General features: G+C 38.1%; 1 protein-coding gene across 1 annotated transcript; it reads right to left on the reverse strand.

The window, feature by feature from the left end:
• Positions 1–8156: 8156 nt before the first annotated feature.
• Positions 8157–12727, reverse strand: LOC135933211 (sclerostin domain-containing protein 1-like). Its single transcript, XM_065471243.1, has 2 exons — positions 12535–12727; positions 8157–8581 (listed from the first exon to the last, which is right to left on the reverse strand). The coding sequence occupies exons 1-2, from the start codon at positions 12725–12727 to the stop codon at positions 8157–8159; spliced, it is 618 nt and encodes a 205-aa protein (XP_065327315.1).
• Between the last annotated feature and the right edge of the window lie 2865 nt (positions 12728–15592).

Here is a 15592-nt window from a genome sequence, read left to right on the forward strand (position 1 = left end):
ACGTTTTGGAGTAATTGGAGATCATTTTTAGTGCAAAATGGATGAAAAAAAACATTCAGTAATGGCATGAACAGGACAGTTATGGAGTGGATTTTTCTTTTCAGTGGTATCAAAGAGGTACAAAAAAAGCTGGAGTAAAGTCACTGTCACAGATCCCTGGGAAAGGCTTGTAAGCAGACACCTTGGTTCTTCAAGGCAAAATTTCATCAGGATGAAGGTGGAGAGGCTTTGTGTGGTGATAATGGATATACACATATGTCATGATGGTGAGCTCATCTACACAGCTCTGGCTGCATGAAACCCAGTGAAAATGTGTAAATTAAACATGGCAAACACAATCATTACGAACAAACATGTTTTTAGCCTGAAAAAGTTTTGGTCTCACTTTTCTGTCCCAGTTCTTGCAGGTATACAAATCTAGATTGTTTTGTTTTACTTCATTTTTCTTGTTCCAGAATTTTGAGTATTAATTAATTAAGTACCAATACTCATTTTGAACATTTTTATTTATTGAACAGGTACAGGTACTGGTGTTTTATATTAGTTAAATGTAACAATTTAAAGTTACTGAAAATACATATTATTAATCACAGTAATTAAAATGCTGGAGATGACATTTTCTATCCTATTAAAAAAAATGCATGTTGGCAAAGCTGCAGGGACAAATTTGCATGCAATAGTGTCAGAGGGAGAATGATTTGGTGATTTGTTCCCAGTTCATGAACTGTGTTTCTGACTTGGTACACACTGTAACCTGTCACACTTTAAAAGTAAACTTTCTGATGCTTTTCAATGGAAGTCTCTTATCCAAGGTAAAATTCTCTTTGGGGCAAGTCATGTGCTCATATGGGACTGTTGGCGCTTTCTTTTCTTTCTTTTTTTATAATGTTGTTTAGTCTTTAAAGTATAACCTGCCTTCAGATTGTAAGTGTAAATTAGTGATAAAATCAAGCAAAGTTTTAAGATTCATCTCCCATGTGCATATTTTGTGTACTGCCAAAGTTTGGTGAATGAAATGACAAGCCACATCTTCTGTTACATATTTAGATCCTTTGGCGCTTGTCTTTAATCTGTGATGAAATAAAACCTTTTTTCTCTGTTGTTTTTATGCATTGTTACATTCACCTCACCAGACTCAAAGTATGTCTTTGTTTAAACAGCCCAAGATATCAGTCAGTTCTCAAGAATTAAAGCAAGACAGTTCAGGTATACATTGGAGGAAAGTCAAATGTTCTCAGTTCTAGCGTCTTAAACTGTTTTAAGTACTGAAGCTTTTCTGTTGGTTATCTCAGATGAACAGATCGTTCAGGTAATAGTGTCTTGAGCTGTAGTTTAGGAGCATGTTAATTCTAAAGTAGTTTTTAGAGGGGGTGAGATCATCAAGATAGAAACAAGGCTATCAAATACTCCTTGAGCATTCTGTGGAGTCACCTAATACCTGAAAAAGAACAACAGCACAGCTTTTATGTTCTTCTGACTGCAGGGGTTGTGCGTGTGTTACAATAAGACAGCTTTGTGTATAGGAAACTCTGTATTCTTAATATGTATTCATAATAGGCCATCTTATCGTTTATCTGTCCATCTACTCCTAATCTAATTCAGTGTTGCATACATAGTTCTTGCTCTGAAGTGACAGTGATAACTACTGCATCACTGTGCAAGTCATTAATAAGATCTGTGATGCAACATGTAAGATAGAGCTTACAACTGTCCTTATGGAAGTTGGGAAATAGTCACTTTCAAAACTATATTTCTCATCATGAAATAAACTGACTGTGGGCAAAGCCTGTGGAAAGGACACATTAACCCTAACCCACATACATAAATATTTTTTTGCAGAACGTATGGACACATCACAATTATTTTGTTATTTTTAGTGAAAAGCTGCCAACAGATAAACAGTCTGTGTGAAAGTGAGATAGGAATGCAATCATGTCCATTCTTGAAACTATCTATCTATCTATCTATCTATCTATCTATCTATCTATCTATCTATCTATCTATCTATCTATCTATCTATCTATCTATCTATCTATCTATCTATCTATCTATCTATCTATCTATCTATCTATCTATCTATCTATCAATCTATAAGTATTATTATTATTGGGTCTACTAGAGAGAGAAGGCATGTCAAACACAGACATCTTTGTCTGGCCAGGGTTTTCTGAGTGTTGTGGCTATGAAGGAATGCTTAGATAACATTCTGGCTGAATGGAAAACAGGTGTGTCTGCAGTAGAGAGATTAACCTCTCTTTGACTATTCGACGCTATTGAGTGCAGAACACGCAGACTTTCAGCAGCAGGTACCTTTCACAGCTTCAGGCTTCAGGACGCTCAATGAAACAGACCTTTGTATGATTCTATTTTGGTCTTTTTACTTTGCATGTTTGCAGAAGATGAATTTCTGCAGCTTTGATGTGGTTCTCACCCTCTCTTTGATGTATAGAATATACAAAAATGCCTCTGAAATGTAATAATATAGGAAAGAAGAAGATTAACTCTTATGTTAGAGGGGGCTTAGTAAGCAATAGTGTCGCTAAGACCAAACTGATCATGAGACAATGTTTTCTTTTGATTAATTGCTGCTTGTTCTAGATTGTTAGGACACAGCTTCCTGACACCTAGGTACAGGGGTTTGGCAGGATGTGGAATCTGTTCAAATAAAGTGTTATAATCCTGTGGTTAAGAGGTGGATCAATAGCCATGTAATTGTAGCTTCAGGGCATGTTTCGCTGCACTGTTTGAACTAACAGGAACATTTGTTTGTAGCGCCTCGAGTGACCTGGGTCACATAGCAAAGTGCCTTGTTTACAGGTACAGAGTGTCACTCATCTGTTCTATTTTACCCACAGTTTCTTTACTCCCTGAACAACATCGGATGACGAGCTCTGCAACACTGCTCAAGCGTTTTTGGATATATATACCAAATTTTAGCAAGTACTTCTTCCTGATGTAGCTATTGCTTGATATAGCTTATCTATCACTACGACCTGAAATCAAAACGATTTGAAATGTAGTTGGTTTGGTGGTGTATTGTGGCTTCCTTTAAGGACTATGCGTCCTTCTCACCATCACCCAGCCCTCCTGGTTTCCTAGCTGTTCGGGACAATCTGCTGGGGGTGACCTAATATTGACTAAGCAACCTTTGCCCACACCGGTGCCTGGCCAACTGAAGGATTTTCCAGGCTATGGAGACAGGTCTCCAATTCATTGAGCTTGGCCTCCAGAGCTGCAGTTAGGCTACACTTCTTACAATCATCGGTATTACTAAAGGAGGCTGAGGAGTAGCTAAACATCTGACAAGACCTTACAATAATACATGTAGATAAGCTACACAAAACACCAATGTGTGTTGTAACAGGAACAGGAAGTTATACAATACCACAGCAAGAGCCAACACCAAAATGAACTGACTTAATCTAACATTGTTGGACGTGAACACTTGTTCAGTGAATGAACACTCATGTGATGTGAGAATGTAATCAAACCTTTTATCAGTGGAAAGTGTACTTTGTAGGACACTATCCTAGCATTTGCTGGCATAATGTTAGCTTATGCACTGGTAGTTTTTTGTTTAGCTGGCTGATTGTCAGACCTAGAGACAGGAAGTTTGCATGTCTAATATATATACAATAGGTAACTGTGACAATATTGGGAATAAATAAGCATGTTTATGCACATTTTTGTGTGTTAAACAGTGAGAGGATGCCTGAGGAATGGAGAAGTATAATGTTTGCGGTGTTCAAAAACAAGGTGATGTGCAGAGCTGGGGTAACAATTGCAGGATGCTGAGATGAATTTACGTTAAGGTAAGGTGAGAGTCTGTGAACAGCAGTATGGCTCTATGCTGGGGAAGATGGAGAAGGACTTGCACTTTGTGTTTGTGGATCCAGTGAAAGCATATGATTGGATGTGAAGAGAGGAACTCTGGTACTTCAACATATTGAATATTGCACAAGATCAGCTTTGAGCTCCTTCTTGCTTGAGATGATGATGGACAAGCTGACAGATGAAGTCAGGCAGGAGTGGACTATCATATTTGCAGATGATATTGTGATCTGTAGTGCGGGTTGGAAGCAGATGGAAGAGACCCTGGAGAGGAGGAGATACAGTGGCTTGCAAAAGTATTCGGCCCCCTTGAACTTTTCCACATTTTGTCACATTACAGCCACAAACATAAATCAATTTTATTGGAATTCCACGTGAAAGACCAATACAAAGTGGTGTACACGTGAGAAGTGGAACGAAAATCAGACATGAGTCAATACTTTGTAGAACCACCTTTTGCTGCAGTTACAGCTGCCAGTCTTTTAGGGTATGTCTCTACCAGCTTTGCACATCTAGAGACTGAAATCCTTGCCCATTCTTCTTTGCAAAACAGCTCCAGCTCAGTCAGATTAGATGGACAGCGTTTGTGAACAGCAGTTTTCAGATCTTGCCACAGATTCTCGATTGGATTTAGATCTGGACTTTGACTGGGCCATTCTAACACATGGATATGTTTTGTTTTAAACCATTCCATTGTTGCCCTGGCTTTATGTTTAGGGTCGTTGTCTTGCTGGAAGGTGAACCTCCGCCCCAGTCTGAAGTCTTTTGCAGACTCCAAGAGGTTTTCTTCCAAGATTGCCCTGTATTTGGCTCCATCCATCTTCCCATCAACTCTGACCAGCTTCCCTGTCCCTGCTGAAGAGAAGCACCCCCAGAGCATGATGCTGCCACCACCATATTTGACAGTGGGGATGGTGTGTGCAGTGTTAGTTTTCCGCCCCACATAGCGTTTTGCATTTTGGCCAAAAAGTTCCATTTTGGTCTCATCTGACCAGAGCACCTTCTTCCACATGTTTGCTGTGTCCCCCACATGGCTTGTGGCAAACTGCAAACGGGACTTCTTATGGTTTTCTGTTAACAATGGCTTTCTTCTTGCCACTCTTCCATAAAGGCCAACTTTGTGCAGTGCACGACTAATAGTTGTCCTATGGACAGATTGCCCCACCTGAGCTATAGATCTCTGCAGCTCGTCCAGAGTCACCATGGGCCTCTTGGCTGCATTTCTGATCAGCGCTCTCCTTGTTCGGCCTGTGAGTTTAGGTGGACGGCCTTGTCTTGGTAGGTTTACAGTTGTGCCATACTCCTTCCATTTCTGAATGATCGCTTGAACAGTGCTCTGTGGGATGTTCAAGGCTTGGGAAATCTTTTTGTAGCCTAAGCCTACTTTAAATTTCTCAATAACTTTATTCCTGACCTGTCTGGTGTGTTCTTTGGACTTCATGGTGTTGTTGCTCCCAATATTCTCTTAGACAACCTCTGAGGCCGTCACAGAGCAGCTGTATTTGTACTGACATTAGATTACACACAGGTGCACTCTATTTAGTCATTAGCACTCATCAGGCAATGTCTATGGGCAACTGACTGCACTCAGACCAAAGGAGGCTGAATAATTACGCACACCCCACTTTGCAGTTATTTATTTGTAAAAAATGTTTGGAATCATGTATGATTTTCGTTCCACTTCTCACGTGTACACCACTTTGTATTGGTCTTTCACGTGGAATTCCAATAAAATTGATTCATGTTTGTGGCTGTAATGTGACAAAATGTGGGAAAGTTCAAGGGGGCCGAATACTTTTGCAAGCCACTGTATGCTTTGGAGGGAAAAGGAATAAAAGTCAGTAGAACATACTGACTTTTATTTATACATCTGTATAAATGTAAATGAGAGGGAGTCAGGTCTAACAGTGAAACCAAAAGGACAGACACTCACATGCACAACTATGGGCAATTTCGAAGCACCAATTAACGCTAATGCAATGCTAATTGCATATCTTTGGTCTTTGGCAAAGCTTGAGAGAACCCATGCAAACACGGGGAGGACATGAAAAGTCCACACTGCCAGATGTTGGAGTCAAGCTCAGGACCTTCTTGCTGTGAGGCAACAGTGCTAACCACCGTGCTGCCTGTGAAAAAAGTAATTGCCCCCTTAACCTGATAACCTTAAACCTTGCAAGAACTGCAATCAACCAATCAGTTTGCAGAAACTGGCAATCGCTATTACTCTCAGGGTAAATTTTGAAAGACAGAATTATTTTAAATCAGTCACAGTCATGAACAACCTTTTTCTTCTTCTTCTTTGAGCCATTCAGAGGTAGACTTGCTGCTGTGTTTTGGATCATTGTCCTTCAACATAACCTAAGTGCGATTAAGCAGCAGTGGATGGGCTAATGGCCAGACATTCTGCTTCAGGATTGTTTAGCAGGGAGCAGAATTTATGGTTCTATCAATCACAGGTCATCCAGATCCTTCCATTTCAAATTTGAAACAATTTAAAAAACAAATTAAAAACAAGAAAAGTATAAACTCCACAGTATTTGAGTAAATGTATTTATTTTCTCCACAACAGTTAGTTTCTGCTACTAAATATTCAAATTCTGTTAAAAGATAACCTGAAAAAAGTTGCAAAGTGTTTTCCGCCTAGCTGCTGAACAACATTCCAGACGTGATCTGGTTTAAAAGTCTCTACCTACAGGATATAACAGACAAAGGGGCATCAATCCTTATCCCTGTGGGGAAAACACAAATTAAACATCCTGTTGTCATCTAGTGCAGGTGATTCTTTTAACTGTCTATCTTTGGCTACAGTTCTTATAGGGGAAAAAAATGAATGGATAGATGAGACAATAAAACACCAATAAAAATGTTTGCCACAGCTGTAAGAACCTCCACTAGCCTGAAGGGGAAGGTATCCCCTACACAATAAAGCAAAGTAAAGGCTGCTGTTTAAAATAGATATTCATCACAGACTAATGCCTCTGTTGTTAGGGAGTTCCTGTTTGCAGTAAACCTGTCTAGCATGCCTGCAGCATTATATCAGAACCACAGCACTGAAACAAATTTTTATTATTTCAGAAAATGCCAAAAGAGATGTAAAACAGAACTGTTCTGGTACAAAATAGATTATATCTGTCTAACTTTACATCCCCAGCACCTTTGAGAGCATGAAATATAGAACTGATTATTGTTTTCTATTTTTTTTTAGTAAAAAAAATCTTTATACATACTTCCAACACAAACCAAAACCCTGAACTGATAAACTATTTGATTACACTGTGCCTTCACTGCTAACAGAACATCCTTTAACATTACAAACAAAATCTGAGACTCTCAGGTGCTGCATGAAACGCTATAATCCTGGAATTACCACTTCTATATTGATTACTTTTAAAATTAGTTTTTAACTTTATCACTTTTCATATCATTTTTGGACACAATGAGCAATAATTCACAGTAAAGGCTGGAAACATTGTATAGAGGCACGTGTTTCAATTATTTGATCGAGAATAGGTTGTTGACGCCCCCTGTCCCTTTCTTATAAATAACCACTAACTACTAACAAAGTATGCTCTCCTCAAGAAGCATGACTTGCAGCCATCATGCCTCAATCACAACAACTTTCACAGGACGATACAAGAAGTGTTACAGAGATGCCCAGACATGGATGAGACTGCAAAGCACTTTCCTGTTGCTTTTGGAACCTGGTGTCCATTAATCCACACAAAGAAAGTTTCATACCAATACGACCCTTCCTAGGAGAGGCTCTCCTGCTAAGATAACACTAAATGAAAGAAGGACAGCAAATCTAAATCTCTACATCTAGCTAAAATATATAACATGTACTCATATTCACACCATACGAATAATAAGAATACTGTCAGTGTGACAAAGTCACTGCTGTTCAAAAAAAACATTTTTTTTGCTGTATGGAAAAAATAAGACAACACTTCTCTCCAGAAAGATTAGACAAATGTCACCAGCTGTAGCTCAGGTGTTAGAGTGCTTTCTGAATAGTTGCACCCAAGTTCTATGTTGCAGATGTCAAACTGTTTGTGTGTTATTATTGTAGCCAGATTTTTTATGTTTGTCATTTGGATGACGATAACAACATATTTCATGTGAACAAATGAGCTATATTTTGGTCTACAGACTAATTACTGTATTAAAGTAAATATGGAGATAACACTATACTATTCACCTTTGTTTATATCTATTCTGCCTCTTAAATTTTTAATTACTATTTGCACACTTATAGTTCATACAGAAACATTTATAGTGACAATATGAGTCTGAAGGTTTTTTCTTTGTAGCTGTGAAATCAGGTTTCAGTTAGCAGACTCCCTCCCAGCATTCATCTCCAGCAGTCCAGGCCTCCCCTGATTCTTCCTCTGTTTACCAGTATTTCCAGATGTGTCCTTGTGTCGTGAATCGTTCTGCTGTCTGGTGTAGCGCTTGCATTTGCAGGAGGTCACCACAGTTATCTTGTAGGTCCTTGTGGTCCCATCGTGGCACTGCAGCTGGATCCGCTGGGTCCTGGTTCGATCGATAACACAGCGCCACTCCTGAGCATCGCGGCGGCTCCAGTACCTCCCAGTGTGAGTTCCACCAATCCAGTTGGGCAGCAGCTGAGCTGGCAGACACTCCCCAGCACACACCAGCTCCTTAATAGGGTTGACACTGGTGCACTGGCCATCAGAGATGTACTTCGTGGACCTCAACTCCCTGCAGCCCACCTGGCTCTGGTCTAGCCCTAAGACATGAAAAGTGAGTTACATATATGTGTAGCTTAGATCAGTCTTCTTGTTATTCTAAAGTGTGTGCATATATATATATATATAATTGTTTTTTGTTTTGTTTTGAGTGGGTAGTGCTGGGCCACATTCAGAACAGCACATGGGATAGTTTGGACCCCCTGCCATATGCCTACTGACCCAACAGGTCCACCTCAGATGGTATTGCAATGTGCTACACTATTCTCTGTGTCACTTAGAGAATAAAAATGTCTGTGTCACAATGCTTTTTGTTGACAGTTATGATTGAGAGTGTCTTTACCACTGTGTGGTATGGCAACACAAATGCTATGAACTGCAAATGCCTGCAGAGACTGGTGAATACGGCCAAGGCCACGTCCACACTAATATGTTTTCAAATGAAAACGCATCTTTTTCTCTTCGTTTTGGCCTGTCCACACTGAGACAGCGTTTTGGGACAAGGAAAACTGAGCTTTTTGAAAACGCTCTCCAAAGTGGATAAATTTGAAAACTCTTTCGAAAAAAAAAAGGCTGACGCATTTTAGTCATATGCTGCAGTCATGTGACCAATTCAACTAAGATGGCGGAAGGCATTGTACAGGAGCTGTTTTGTTTGCTCTCAGTTTTGACAGCCCTATTAAAGATTAATTTCAGTTTGTACATGCTCCAAATAGCTCCAGATAAATCTCACCACTTTTCCTCAACATTTTGCCGTGACTTTTCAAAGAGCTGGAAAGAAAATAAACGGCAGACGGAAATGACACAGCTCAATCGTCTTACTTTTCACGCATGCACAGTATAAGAACGAAGCGTTTTCAGTGTGGATGAAAAAGATTGAAAATGATAGTATGGATGTGGAGCTTTTATCAATTTATCCGGATTAGTGTAGACGTAGCCCAAGAAGATCATTAAGATTGCACTGTCCTCTCACAGCTGAATGAAGGATGAAGGATAGCTGCCTTCATCCTCAAGGACCCTACCCACCCCCAACAGCAAATTTCACACTTCTACTCTCAGGCCAGAGGTATAGAAGTGTGAAGTGTAGATTAAAGAACTCTTTCTTCTCCAATGCCATTAGACTTCTAAACACCTGGCAGGAGTGCATTGCCTTGGTCTACCTCAGTTTACGACTGTCTACATTTCTGCACACACATAATTGCACCCTCGCTGTGTCCGCTGCACATACAATTGATATACAGTTGATGTAGCATTCAAAATGAACTTGAATGAATATATATATATGTACACACACACATCCTCAATATCAAATTTGGGTCAGTTTGAGTCGATCTGAACATTTGAGGTCCATGGTAAAATCAGTGAAATCAATGAAATCAGTGTAAGGGGTCCTGCTGGTACTTTCAGGAAGCTAAAAATAGCATCAGAGCTGAATATGAATTTGTAAAATGACAACTGAAATATTTACAACGGTGATGATTTGTCATTAAACTGAAGGTAAAGAATTGGTTTAAACCCAGTTAAAGGAAAACAGCTACTGATATTTCTGTTGTAAAAGAATTTAACTTGATTTAAAATTCACACCACTAACTGTCCCATGCACTTCATGACACAGTTTATCTTTTTTAAATCAGTATCTACCAGTTTCATATTGAGGACCAAGAGTCATGCACATGAAAAGAATTTTGTGATTTAATAATGTATTGTGCATTTCTGTATTTACAAACTACTGCTGAATTTCTTTTCTTTATTTAGACATTAATAATTATAAATCAATAGTTATTTCATAATGTAACTGTTAATAAAAGAGAACTTTGAAATGAATGTTTCTAAATGGAAAAAGGCATTTACAGAAAAAGACACTCAGCTCTCAATTAAAAAAAAAATTATAAAAAAATTCTAAATTTAAATTGCAAACAAATAAGTAAATGGATTCAAACATCGAAATTAGGAAAACAGTTTTTTCCAACATTTAAAATGGCAATTGCATTCTCCATTAGCTTGTCGTGGTCCTGAGTCTTTTTCTGGACTTATTCATTCCTTTGTAAATATAATTAATTATGAATATGTTGTTCTTCTAGAGCCTCTGAGATTACTGTTTGTAGTTCTTATTTTCATAATGGGAGTGCCCCGTTCATGTCCAGTCTGTCTTGCCTATGTTTTGTTGTCATGTTTCCATGTCTGTTTCTCCCCAGTGTCCTATCTTGTGTGTGTTATGTTTGTCCCTGAGTCCTGCAGTTGGGCCCAACTCTGCCTGTCACACAGCCATACTTGACACAGCTGCTGCTTTAACTATTATATGAGGTACAAGACAAGATTCAAAGATGAATCTTAGTCCTTGGAGAAAAGGCAACACAAATTAGCCATAATTTGGGGTTTGCCTTGAATTATAAAAGTCATGTTTTTAATACTTCTTCTTCCACTTATTGTAAGTGGGCATATGTGCATGTATAGAAGAAAATATCCAGAGTCTCAGTATTATTTTTGTTATAGATTGTGAAGCCTTATATATGCTATCCATCCACTTAAACACAGGAATCCACAGTTGAATTAAATAAATGTCATGTTATTCTGTTATGATTATTAACAAGAGGGAGAGTGAAAAGAGACTGATGGGTGAACTCTATTGACTTATATCAGGGCAGGGAGCAGCACTGTGCTATAAATTCATTAAACTACATTTATATATACTCTGTCCTCATCACTCTGTCTACTTAGCATTAGTATTATGAAACTTCTGAGGAGTTTTTTTTTAAGTGTTTGTTACATGATTCTAAACCATTTTTATTGTGATTTATGAGCCGTGAACTTGTGGAATTTACAGTGCTTTAATAATGTAACCTTTATTAAAGTCACAAAAACAAGTGAGAATTAATTCTACATTCCATGACTGTATTTTGAACTGATGTATCATTGATATCATTAAAAAAGCTCAAAGGTTCCTTATATCTTTTAAAAGACAGTCATTTTGTTCAATGTTTTCCAACAGATAACTATGGCTATGTTGGTTGTTACATGTATAAGAACCAACCCAAACTTTATAAACATTTTAACCTAGCTATCACATGGCTTTAGCTACCTAGTGAAAAACTGCTTCAACCAAAAAGTATTACTTTCAGCTTTTTAATAATAGTCCACTTTTTAAATGATTAATATTGGTGTGGTCTTATAATACAAAAACCACAACAACAACATAAAAAATTACTATGACCAGTGAAAATGTCAAAATATCTCCTCCCATCATCAGGTCAGATATTGACAGAATTCCACAGTGCCCTCTAATGTGAGAGTAATAAGCAATGTGACAATCGACCCTACACTATACTGCTGAAAGTATTCCTTTGTCTGCCTTCACATGCATATGAACTTGAGTGATATCCCTCTCTTGATCCACAGGGTTTGAAATGATGCTGGCTCACCCTTTGCAGCTATAACAGTTTATGTTTATGTGCTTATGGAAGTTTTTGACCATTTTTCCAGAAGCTAATTTGTCAGATCAGACTCATGTTGAGAGAGAAGACCTGGCTCACAGTCTCCATTCTAATTCATCCCAAAGGTGTTCTGTCAGGTATTATATAATCTACAACAGACAGACAGACATTTACAGCATGCACCTGCAAAAATCTCAACACCAGCAGCTAGGATTTCTTTGTTGGTTCAACTATAAATGTCTGTATTGACAATAGGCTTTGGGCTTCACTGTGGACCGTGCACAGCACTGCATGTATTTTAATAACAGTTTTTTAATAAATCCTGCATCCCAGACATGGATATCTTGTAGTTTTTTCTTTTGTAAGATTACTTTTTACCTAGGTTTAAACTGATTGCATCATCATAATACAAATAAATAAATAACTAAATAAATAAATAAATATTATTATTCCAAACTAGATTTTTTTCTTTTAAAATTTAGTTGTATTACTGTCACATAATACTTTATGATGTTTTCTATCACATTATTTAATTTTAGGACAATTTAGCCATTTGGACTCACCATCACGCAGAGAGTCAGAAGGCCGTCTCCCTCTATTCCTCGCCTGGTTTGTGTCTTCATCGGTCGGCGGGTCCTGAGTTTCAAGGACCAGCTGAGGACTGACGGACTCTGTGGCGTTATTTTCAACAGCTGAACTCATGCTCAGCAGCAGCAGGAGCGCAAGGAGCCGGAGCGCGCTGACAGAACGAAGCATGACTGCACCTGACGGACCTGATGGATAAGTAACCTGCAGGGCTGTGCTTTATATATCCTCACTGGCAGCGACATTTTATGAATGAGCTGAACACACCTACTTCACAGCAAGAAAAGAAAAATGCAGGTCGAGAGCCAAAAACCACATGTATTTTTGCAAACTGAATTGGCGTATTTATTCATGATCACACAGGTGTTGGAAACACCAGGACTGCAGAGGTGTACTGTGACATCGGAACTTACCGGACAACGTTTCATTATTCAGCAGAACAAAAATCCCCAACATATGGCCAAAACAAGCATAGAGCTTTTCAGGTTAATAGGTTGAAATATTCTGGAGTGAGTGAGGCAGTTCTGGCAATTATGTGTCCAAAGGACTATGTATGCCACATGGTTCATTCTGTGAAATTTATTTTGAAATTTAATGTAGCCTAATCTACATGTTTTATGATAAACTAAATGCACTCTGGAAATGTCTCAGCTCATTTGATCTCACTGGCTTATTTTCAAAGGCGACAAAGACATTTATCTCCACCTAGTGGTGATTTAAAATTAGGTTTCATACAAATTTTCAAAGATGTGACAAAAAACTCTAACCCTCAACTCAACCGCGAGTGGATCAGATCACTTTGTTATGCTACTGGCAATTTACTGCCATGGTTTGGGTTCAATGAACAGTTACGGAATATCAGTATATTTGTTGTGAGTGATCACCTCTATATGGTGGGTGTGCTTTCTCCTTAGTTCGTTATACTTTGAATAAATGCCAAAAAAGTTGTACATCTTCATGAGATCAAAAACAAGGGTGAATGAAGCTGCTCGTGTTGGTTTTTCCTGTCTATCCGATCTATAAATGTGATCTGTGAAGAGAATGGAATGCCAGTGGAAAACAAGCCAGTTACGGTATTCTCTGGGGAATGTCCTCTCCTCTCCTGTCCTGCCTTTCTCATGTAATAGCCGGTCCCATGGTTTCAGTACTGAAACAGGAAGTAAGTGTGTCCTAATTGCTTCAGACTTGTTAGTGTAAAACAAAATCGTATTATTCCCTAATTTATGTCATTCAACCACAGTGTAGTTTAAGTAGAACATTTATATAAAGTGAGAAAGCGGTCTTACAGCAGCATTAGACTTTTTTTTGTTAACTTTTAAAAAAATTAAGGACCAATACAGCAAAGTGAGCTGTATTAATGTTGTATTGCACCAGCATTATGAAATTATTGTATAAAGTAAAGCTAGTGTTTTATTAAGCTCAACTCTTTAATTATTCATATCCATCAGCAGGTACTTGATAAGATCTGTTCAATTCATTTCAAATTTATTTAAACAGTGCCAAATCACAAACAACAGTCACCTCTAAAGTAGGTTGCGACAGTGGGAAGGAAAACCTCCAGCAGAACCAGGCACGAGGAGGCGCAACTTGTTGGGGGTGAAGGGAGGGAGACAGGACAAAAGACATGCTGGGGAAGACAGCCAGGGATTATTAATAACTCATGATTAAATCCAGAGTGGTCTGTAAACACATGGTGAGAGAAAGAAGTGAGAAAAGGAGAAATGCTCCAGCAGCCCAAGTCCACAACAGGATAACTATATATTTAAGCAAAAAAAGAAGAAGGTTTTAAGCCTAATCTTAATCTTAAGTACCAAAGATGTCTGTCTTCGGAATCCGAGCTGGGAGCTGGTTCCACAGAAGACGGTCCTGAAAGCTGAACACTCTGCTTCCCATAAATATCCTAGTAACCACAAGAAAGCCTGCAGTCTGACAGCAAAGTTCTCTATTGATCTGTAATTCTGCAATTATCAGTATATTGTTATTACAATAACATTTTATGGATATCTTTAAAAGGGTTAATCCATTAACTTAATGTAAGAATACATGTAATGTAAAAAATGATTATTCTCTTGGTGTATTAAAAAAATGTATTTTTAAACCCAGTTACTAGTTTAATAAAAGTATTTTGACTTTTGTTGAATGGATGAGAAAACATTATTACATTAATTATGGAATAAAATTACAAGAGTTTTCAAATAAACTCACATGATAAAGCCCAATATTATTTTTTCCATATTAGGCCTTATTAATTTTCTTTTAAAAAAGTGTTTGTCCATATTTTTTTTTGTGTATTTCAAATTTCTGTATTTTTACGTAATGGAAAATTTGTAATTTGTGTACACTTATATATTTAGCATCTACAGGCAGGGGACAAGATAGTTCTGGAAACCTTTGGTGGCATCTTTGAGTGTTACAGAAAATGCTGATACGGTATCAGATAAGCATCTGCTATCATCTGATAATAGATGAAAGCAGAGTGGCTGGCAAGGAACTTCTTGATGCGAATATTGACACTGAATTACCACCAGATTCTGTTGGCATGGTAGCACAGCAGAGCCCAAGTGATGATACAAAAATGAGTACATTTTCAAATGAATGAATTACATAAAAGTTTGACAAATAGAATCCAAAGGCAAACTGATGAATGCCTGCATTTGTTTTTGATTCTTGTATAAAGTATAACCAAAAATCATTTACAGCTGTTGAAGTCCTAGGATGAGAAATGCAAGTTTTGGGAGTATTTTCATTTTTCATTTCTATATGCAAATATAATGTAATGCATGTATTCATGGAGGGTCTTGTCTGTGAGCATTAAAATCAGAGAACCTGCAGTGAGAATTTTATTCTCAATGAATTATATTTTGTACATAAACCGTTTTATATGTATGAAAATTCAACTGATCAACAAGTACTTTTACAGGGCCGGAACAGGCAGTCCAGCTACTTCTGCATAATGAGCTACGTTTTTTTCGAATGACTCCTATCTCCCTCCCGAACACCAGGGGCGCTGCAGTTTGCAGTCTTCTTTAACTCCCC

Source organism: Pelmatolapia mariae, linkage group LG22 (genome assembly GCF_036321145.2).
Source record: "Pelmatolapia mariae isolate MD_Pm_ZW linkage group LG22, Pm_UMD_F_2, whole genome shotgun sequence".
Classification (NCBI taxonomy): domain Eukaryota; kingdom Metazoa; phylum Chordata; class Actinopteri; order Cichliformes; family Cichlidae; genus Pelmatolapia; species Pelmatolapia mariae.

Excerpts from the sequence above, each read along its gene's own strand:
- LOC135933211 (XM_065471243.1), bottom strand. The coding sequence starts at position 12,727 with ATGCTTCGTTCTGTCAGCGCGCTCCGGCTCCTTGCGCTCCTGCTGCTG. Across the intron at positions 8,582-12,534 it reads TTCTGACTCTCTGCGTGATG|GGCTAGACCAGAGCCAGGTG; the intron begins GTGAGTCCAAAT and ends TTCATGTCTTAG.